General features: G+C 37.0%; 1 protein-coding gene across 1 annotated transcript in view; it reads right to left on the bottom strand.

Moving 5' to 3' along the window:
- Window positions 1-1,759: 1,759 nt before the first annotated feature.
- MYO5C (myosin VC) overlaps window positions 1,760-9,261 on the bottom strand; it is a gene marked incomplete at its 5' end in the record, with an annotated part of 29,034 nt that continues 21,532 nt past the window's right edge. The window contains 10 exons of the mRNA XM_009871050.1: window positions 1,760-1,912; window positions 2,160-2,240; window positions 2,759-2,933; window positions 3,958-4,240; window positions 4,640-4,790; window positions 6,166-6,255; window positions 7,376-7,530; window positions 8,374-8,463; window positions 9,070-9,078; window positions 9,149-9,236. Coding sequence (XP_009869352.1) covers window positions 1,760-1,912; window positions 2,160-2,240; window positions 2,759-2,933; window positions 3,958-4,240; window positions 4,640-4,790; window positions 6,166-6,255; window positions 7,376-7,530; window positions 8,374-8,463; window positions 9,070-9,078; window positions 9,149-9,236 — 1,275 coding nt within the window. The remainder of the gene's footprint in view (window positions 1,913-2,159; window positions 2,241-2,758; window positions 2,934-3,957; window positions 4,241-4,639; window positions 4,791-6,165; window positions 6,256-7,375; window positions 7,531-8,373; window positions 8,464-9,069; window positions 9,079-9,148; window positions 9,237-9,261) is intronic.

Raw genomic sequence — 9,261 nt, 5'->3', positions numbered from 1 at the left:
TGCTTGCATACTCAGTGCTAATAGCATACTTCACACAAACCTCTCAAAGTAACCAAGCATCCAACCATCAGAACAATTTTCCTTGATGGATAATTTTTGTCACAGACATACACGCTTTCTCAAGCTTCTTTGTGATGTAGCAGCGGGCTGTGATTTTACTCATACCATCCCAGGGAACGGACACACAGCTCCAGCGACTGCACAGAAAAGGCTATATACAAATTATAGCAATAAAACTTGCTTGTATTAACATATTTACAGAAATTCATGAGGAGCCAAAGACAGCATACCATTCTGACAGGAAGATACACGCTGTTACAGCAAAGCAACCAGGCCATTAAAGAAATATTTATGGTGCAATACAAGACTGACAGTTTTCACTAACGCTCACATAATTCCAAGTAACTTCTTTCAAATGATTCCATACTGAAAACATAACTATTGCATCACTCAGAACAGTACAAATTTATTTAAAAGCTACTTTATTTAACAGATTAAAATATCAGTCTACCTACATGTCCGTGATATTTTGTACAGCTTTTACTGCAATTGAACAAAATACAAAATTCTTCCTTCATAGAGTATCTCTCTGTGGATATCACTATGAGAATTTCACTGTACACAGTAAATACCAAGAACACTAAACAGCAAGAAGGATCCATTCTTTCTATTTACACATTGTTCTTTGAAACTGAACAAGCTATACAAACATCGTGTAAAAAAAAAAATCATCAAATCAATTGTTTCTTCTTGTTACATCTAAATTAACTAAATTAACAAAAACCCTTTAAATATTTCAAAGCTGCAGTACCTGATTTTAATTAGTATGTCTAACAGACTAGCTAGAAAATTAGCATTCTTTACAAAGAAATTTCTAAGCACGGTCACCACCATGGTGAGGCGAATGCTGTTTCTCCAGTTCTGACAAGGTCCAGTACTAAATAAAAGTTACTGTTTGTCGCACTCTGACTACAGGGAGAAGGCTGAACAAAGCAAAACAGGGACCACTTCTGCTCCCAAGCATCCAGCAATTGAAATGAAATGGAGACAAAATGTAAGGAATTGAGCTTAATCAACAAGACCAGAGCACAGTAGCTGCATTCACTTCTACTCAAGTGTCTGGGCTGGAGGAGGGAAATAAGCAAAAAAGAAAGGGAGAAAGACGATGTGCATGTGTGTGCAGCCTTCATGTGCATTCTGAAATGCACCGCACTGGAAATGGAACCAAACCAGGAGATGACTCCTGTTTTTTAAAGAAACAACCTTGTAATTCAAACCTGGATCAAGGCATGAATTTTACATCTGACTTTACTGTTACAGCGACTGATATGAAAATCCAGACTTGTGACTGCAGAGAACAAAACTGAAATCTGTCTTCAAGAAGAGCACCTCAGGCAATTAATAGAAGGATAGAAGGGTGAAAACTATTGTAAAACAGATCTGGTATATCAAGGCAATTAATAGAACTACCTTGGAAAAAAATTGCTGTTACAGGAAGCATAATCTGTATGGTTAGCTTTGTGTTCAGCTGATGATATAAAGTCATCATTGTAGGATTGTAATGAAGGGAGAAGTGTAAGAAAAGAGAGAAGGAAATCACAAGGAAATTACTCATTCTTTTTAAGTCCTGACTCAAGAAAATGTGTCTAACGGTTTAATTCACTGCAAGTTGCCACACTATGCACCAGCTGGAGAAATGAACCATGAAAGCCTGCCTGTCTTTATATAGTCTCTGAGGAAATACCAATGCACTGGTTTATTAAATCCTTGTGAGAAAGCCAAGTTTGAAGCTGCTGGGGACTTGTATCATTTCCAAGGCATGTGGAGAGGGGGTGAAAGGAAACGTCACTTGAAAGACATATTTGGTATCAAGCATCAGCTGTGGAACATCCTCACGATTGTTTAGCATAGCCTGAAATTATAACAGAAAGGGTAAGAAAATATTGTATTAAGAATCAAAGCAAACCCAGTACATTGTTTGCTTCCCATTGCAAATCTTGCTTTCAAATGATTTTAAGGAGACTTGTTTAGTTCCAAATGTCTAGAAGCTAAGCAACTTAGCACTAACATGATGTAAAGGTCAAGTATAACTATGTAGCATACGTGAGCATGAAATATCCTGTAACTTGAATATGAGAAATAATAGGTGTGGCTTGTACCTGGACTTTACGAACAAACGATGGAGTCACTCTTTTCTCAAAATCGTCTATTGGAGTGTACGAGTTGAGGATCTTAACTATCTGTTCAAATGACAAAAAGACTATTTTAGCACATCACAAAAAGTGAGAAGGCAAAGAGAAGAAAGCATTAATATGACATCTTTATTGATATTTAATTAAAGCTTCACTAAAGAATTTTACTACAAAGACATAATTTTGACTGGTCACCTAATGAGTTGTTACATATATGATGATTGCTATGACCCATTTCCAGAGGTGTCAGCAAAACCAAGGAGATGGAGAAAAAGCTGAATCAATTAAGAGAAACAACAAAAAAACCTTGTGGCAAAGTAAATAAAATACACTGTGGAATAAAAATGATGAACAGCAAAAAGCAGACAAGTAATTACCGAGGAGCAGCAAAAATGCTAACACAATCAGAAACAAGGAGTTAAAAGTTCAGTTTAACAAGTGGTAATATGGAATGCTAAGGAATGCTATTTTAATCATATGAAAGGATAACAGCTCTTTGCAACATATTATTTTAGATAGTTAAGATTCTGTAACTGGTGCTGCCAGAAGAAAACATGGTTCATTACCTGCACAGCAGAAAGAGACGTGCAGTGTTCACATATTTCCTTGGCATCCTCATCTGTGATCTTTTTGACCTGCAGAAGCCAGGCTGCTTGAGATAGCGGCTCCAAAGTTTCTTTGGCATTACTACTTTGAAGATTCTTGTCCTTAAGCCATTCCTCCAAGTAGCTGATATTACATCTGGATTAAACCACGAACAGACAACAGAAATGTCAGGTTCCGCCTAACAAGCAATTTACATTAAAGACTTTTAAAGAAGGAATGCTCCTCTAATACAGTGTTCAATTCATCCATTTTAAGTTAAAAAACATACCTGTAGATCATAAATATCAAACAATTAATAGCTTATTGATCTGTAAGTTTAATCCCTTGTATATTTCAATTATTTTTATTTTTTTATTTCTCAAAGTCTGGATAATAGAGAGCAAGTCATAAGTTCAGCTGCTGCTTACAGAAAATTGTTAATATATACTAGCATTGCCTGTTACACTGTAGCACTATATGTCTTTAAAATATTCATTTACAGCTGAGCTTGTACAAGAAAGGAGACCAATATTTGCACATTACAAAGCAGGGCTTGTAACTGATGCCCTACATGTTACAGTAGTTTTCTTCTAATAGTATTCCCAGATGGGTCAAGATTTCACTGATTTTCTTTCACCTGAGTCTGCAGACCGTCTAATAGAGAACAAATGAACCGTATCTTCTGCAAAAAGAGTTCCGAGCATGTTCTCTCGATGCTCATAACAAGACAGATGATGCTTCATCTACACCCTCAAAGGCTCTGTCTCTGTGTCTTTCTCATCACAGAGCACAAAAATGCAAGTCAGTTTTTGCCTGTCTGCCAGCCATGGGACATTGCACCTGTTTACTATAGTAAGAAAGAATTAAAAATACTATCTGTAACATCATGAGTGAGCTATTATGGAAAGAATCCTAAACATGTCTGACTTCAAACTCCAGACTACAATTTTCTCTGTCTCCTTCTCCATTATTGTTTCAATGGAAAGAACAATTTGTAATATGTTATGTTGAGAAAGCTTGTCCCAAACTGCAAAGACCTGCTCTTTCAAAGAGAGTAAAATATCAACTGACTACATCCAGCAGAACAGATACAGAATATCCAGTGACTTAGAGATAAAGGAGGTTACACAAAAGTGTTAAAAATTCCTTCTCAAGCTTGCTGAAACTTTACCAGCTTTACCTTATCTGCATTCCTTTTCTACATGAGCACATGTCCTTGCGGAGGAAGAGGCTATTGAGGGTGACAGCTCCAATCAGAAAGAAAAGCTGCTTCACTGTCTGCTTCAGCAGCTCAGAGTCCAAGCCATTCTGGCACATGGTGCTATAAAAATAGCTGAGCTGTTGCAGGATAGAGGTCATTGTATAGGTGTCCGTGTCATCTATGCTAGAAGACCGTTTACGGAACCCTGTAGGTTTCAAGCCAGAAATTCCCTGAAGACTTTCATATTCCAGCATGCCTGGTACTGAAATACAATAGAAAATAACTTTAAAGACCAAAACTCTTAAGGCTCCCTTCAGTTACGTTAACTTAATTACTGAACAAAACCCACTTCCAGGATATTTAAAAAGTTAAATGATACAAGAAAGAATAAGATACTGACAAAGGCTTTTAGAATACACAGATTTTAAAATGGCTTTTGGTTTTGTAGAATTTTGATTGGTTTCAAAGCATTATCCCACACCAGGGAATGTTGTGAGGAAAAAGTCTTTCTAAACCCCTTCAGGAGAATTTATATGTGCAGAAACACACATGCAGATACGCATGGGTACAAACCAACAGGAGAAAATAATCTGACCCATCATTTGCCTCCATGTATAATCTTTATACAAGCTATATTTAGGTCTAGTTGCTGCTGTCTTACCGATCATGGGCTGAATGTTGTTCTCCATTACAGTAATGAACTGGTGATAGATATGAATGGCCAAATCACTAAGAATTTGTCTGTATTCTGAGAGATCAAAATGCTTCAAACAGTTCTTATTCTGACGTGGCGTGTTACACTTCATAAATTCCTACAAGAAAGTTGTAAATATAACTATTAGAAATCACATAGCATTATAACTATTAACTGTTACTGCAATGTAATGTATGTGTTGGAGTAGCTCATTCCACCTCTGGCTGACACAGTCTCAGAATGAGTCAAAGGTCCAGTTCACTTCACTGGACGCTTCCTGTTCTGGGTTTCCTGTTCTTAATTTTCCAGTTTGTGTCGACATTTAGTCTGTTCCTAAAACCTGCTAAAGCCAAAGGAAAAGTATGCATAGATTTCAGTTCTGGGTGTTCTAGCCCAGAACGCTAGAACAATTCCTAGATCACTTAAATGTAAAGCAAACTCCCCCTGCCCTACCCCATCCTCCCCCCCACCCTCAAAAAAGCGCCAAAACACAGTTGTTTAAACCGTGCTGGCAAACAAAAATAAATAATGACATTTTATTGCTGCAAAGGGATCTCATTTTTGGACAGCAAAGTTCTCGCTTCAGAAGTCTAGACTGAACCATTGTGTGAAGTCCTGAACGTTCATTAGAAATACAGACTAAAACTCGAAATTCTGCATTCAGACCTTTCCATAACGTTGCAACCACATTATAAAAGACTGTTATCAATTCCATTGTAAATGCTTTCAACTCTCCACTGCTCTGTAGAAGTTATCGATATGACCACAAGAGGGAGGGACAGTTGTTCAGACAGTTCACAGCTGCTGTGATTCCAAAACGTTATAGAACCGCTTTGCTTTAACCCTGAAGACTATGTTCTTACAGTTCAGCCTAGCTAAGTTTGTAACACCTAGCAAAAACCATAGGAAGAGCACTCAGTTTAAAAGAATTAAAAGGATTTGGATCTCAGGATAAAGCTTAGCTTAAACAAGCAAGTGAAATATGGAAAGAACAAAACGGTGAATTTTACTGGTTTGCCCCTTTCCTGAGGTTTTATTCTCTGTAAGCATATTTTGGTAGCAGTAGGTGTCTGAACAGTCACAATTACATAAGAGTAAAACTGTTTTTTACATATATACATAGAGCTGGATATCTGAAGTTCACCTCACATTAAACTCACGTGGAAGAGTTCAAAATTAAGTAGCAGTTTCCATATCATGTCTTTAACCTTAGCACTTTAACTTGTCTTTAACTTTAGCACTTCAATGTTTCATTGATTTCACTTGATCCATTAGTTCTATACTGTCTTATTATTTGTGCAACACATATAACACCACTACACAGCAATGTGAATATGTAAATATCTGGAAGGAACAGTGGTGAGCTGGTGAACAACTATCTATCTATCTATCTGTCTATCTGTCTATCTACCTACCTATTATGACTATTTGTAATTCCAAATAAAGTCTGTCAAAGGCAAAAGAATGAAATTATTTTATTAAATCAATCCTACCTCTTCCCCACTGTACTGCTTCAAACAGTTAAGAAAATAAAATGTATTGGAAAGCCAAAAGGACAACATCTCAAAGTCTTCTGAATGTTCCTGAAAATGACAAGTAAAGCAATCTTACAATGGTATTGCCTATTTAAGTTTAATTTTATAACTAAACATAAGACCATCATGGAATGGCTATAATAGAGTCTACCTATAGCAGAAGGAGCATACAGCATCTATAACACACTGTGATTTCAGGCTAATATACACATAGCAAAGATCCCTCTTCTATTGATAAAAACACTCTTTAGGTCTTCTTATATGACAGACTGGCTAAATAAATTAGCCTGAACCAAACTTCTATGCACAGTGTTGTAGTGCACTGGAAGTCTTCCTGCAGCAAAGCGTGAACACCACCTCTACACACAGCTGAGACTGAACTACATATAAGTTCAGTCTAGCTATCTGTAAGTAGGTTTTATTTTCATTGTCTAACTAAACACAAGCTTTTCTAATGGATAAACTGAGGTATATATCTGTCTGTGAACAAACTATAGGCATTCTCTGTACAACAAATTCAACTTCATAAATCACAGGCCATTCCTGCCAGTGCTACAAGAGCATGCCCACTCTTTAACTGCATTCTAAATCCATAATACGGCATTCACGTAGCTGAACTTGTTATGTAGGTGAGACAACAAGCTAACAATTCTTATTTATAATCTGATTTTGTAAACTGACTGGCAACATAACTTTAATCATTTGGGTACTAACGCTGTAGCACCAAACGACGTGTCAAAAATAAAATTACCCTAGTAGAGCAGCAGTGTAAAAACCTCTTAAAATTCCGACACTCGCCTGCTGCCAGACACACTAACCTTCATTTCTGTCCATCCGACTTCTACCAGTGCTGAAAGCACAGGTGCACTTCACCTAAGTGGCTACTCAATGTAAAATGTAAAATACATTAAAAGATTTTGTCAACAAGCTCTTCTGATAAAAATAATTTATGTTAATGCATTCTGCACATTCTGTGTTCAGCATAGTCACATCTTACTTGGAGGCTTTACAGGAATATCATTGCTGTCACTAGTGATAATTACTCTGTTACAGGAGTACTAGTAGCAAATGAAAGTGTTAGCGTTCCCCAGGTACTATGCCTGCACCTTGTAAACCTTACATTAAAAACCAAAAAGCTCAGAACAGTACAGCCAAACATAATTCTTACCTTAACAACTTGTTTGATACCATCAATGGTTACATTCATGAAAGATTTCAGCATGTCAGCATCGTTCAGATAATCTGCATACCTCACACACATGAAGAGGATGTGAGCTGGAAGGCCAGGTATCATATTAACTACAACTCCACGTGGCTTTAAATCTGCATAAAGGAGAGTTATCAGGTTTATTACATGAAAATTCAATGATTCCATGTATCATTCTGAAAAAGACAAGTACTATGAAGCTCATTTCTCCAGTGACCAGTCACTTGTTAATTGATTTACTGATGAACTGCTTGTTTCTGAAAACTTCCCTATTGTTCATGTAAGAGTAGTAAGTTTTCCAGAGAGGTAGGAGAGTATTGTGGCAAATTCTAAGGTCCAGCATGGGTGGGCTATGCCAGACAGGAAAACTTCAAAAAGCAATTTGCATTTAACTACCCACTAGAGGCCCCACCAAACTGTGGTGTTGCTTAATGACACACAAGGCTCTAGTCAGAGAGAAGAAAAGAGAGATGTTGTTCACAAGCAGTATTTAATATTGGTGCTAATGTACATGGAAAATGTGTCAAGTTTACCATTAACTGTAAGCTAATGAAAAAAGCCGGTTTGGCAGGAAGATAGATATTGTAAAGTAACTCAGAGGAGAAAATTCTTCTACAACAGAAACACAAACCCACAGTTTCTTTCAGTGAAGGGAATGATATGGAAAGGACAGACAGAAGAGTAATCCATCACACATGCATATAAGCCCAGACTTACAGATTTAGTAGGTGACCAAGAAGAAAGTGCATTCAAGTCCCTGATGTGCTCCTGAGATTTATAGCTTTTTAAGTGAATAAATAATATGAAAGATAATAGAGTCAGCATTATGTAGAGTCAGACAAGTGTTTTTCACATAGATAAAGCACTTCTGTATTCGAAATGTCTGGCAGTAGAAAAAGAGCAATACAGAACCTCCAGCTGTAGTGGTGGTAAGAGATTTTGAAGTGTTACTAAAATACCGAGGATCAGATTTTGGATGATCCTTTCTTCATCCTCTTTTTTGTACTCCATCATTCCAATGTACTCTCTGGACAAAGGTGGCATATGAGCTTCACCTGTCAAACACAAAAGCACTGTTACTGCCAGGTAAACAGCTAGATTAATGCTCCTCTTAGAACAAACTATTGGAGGAAAGCACTTTTCTCTGTAATAAGCAGAGAATGCACCCTGTTCTCAGCAACATTCTTAGCTGATGGTTCTGAGCATTATGAGTTAAGTAATATTTATACTACTAGTGTGAGTAGTTGCACTGGATTCAAGGGAATTATTTGCATTACTAAGACAAACATAGCAACAATACATCTCCACATCAGTCACCTCTGCAATGCTTTTAAGAGTATTCTATAGTGAAGAATTACTTGCTGTACAAACTAACTTCACATCAGGAACCATCTGCTGTTCGAAGGCTAAGGGGAGGAGTTACTCACCTGATGCAAAACTAACATTCTGTTGACTCAGAGACAGTTGGTGTGAGCGTATGTATGGACTTTTGTTGACAGAAACTTACGCCTCTGACTTGGTCTTTATTGTATAGTTTAGGTCCCATATGTGCCCATTATTTTGACAGGAAAAAGAAATTACTTTTATGCAATTTCTGTTGACAGTTCCCCTGGCACTTTTTCCCAAGACTTTAAATTTCTAACTCCACTCCAAACCTTCATTTCCTTCAAACACACACTGAAGACTCGAAGCTATTTAAAAGAAAAACAAAAAAATTCCATAACAGTACCTTACCTTTTTCAATAGTCTTGGTAAGAGTTTTGATTTGATCCTCCAATTTTTTTATTATTCTGTCTTTCATGTCTAGTTTTTCTTCAAGATCCTGTCATTATCAAAGTCAGTGAGTT

This window comes from Apaloderma vittatum, unplaced genomic scaffold (assembly GCF_000703405.1).
Source record: "Apaloderma vittatum isolate BGI_N311 unplaced genomic scaffold, ASM70340v1 scaffold27366, whole genome shotgun sequence".
Classification (NCBI taxonomy): domain Eukaryota; kingdom Metazoa; phylum Chordata; class Aves; order Trogoniformes; family Trogonidae; genus Apaloderma; species Apaloderma vittatum.
The sequence above is the reverse complement of the archived record's forward strand: the minus strand, read 5'-3'. Positions and strand labels throughout refer to the sequence as shown.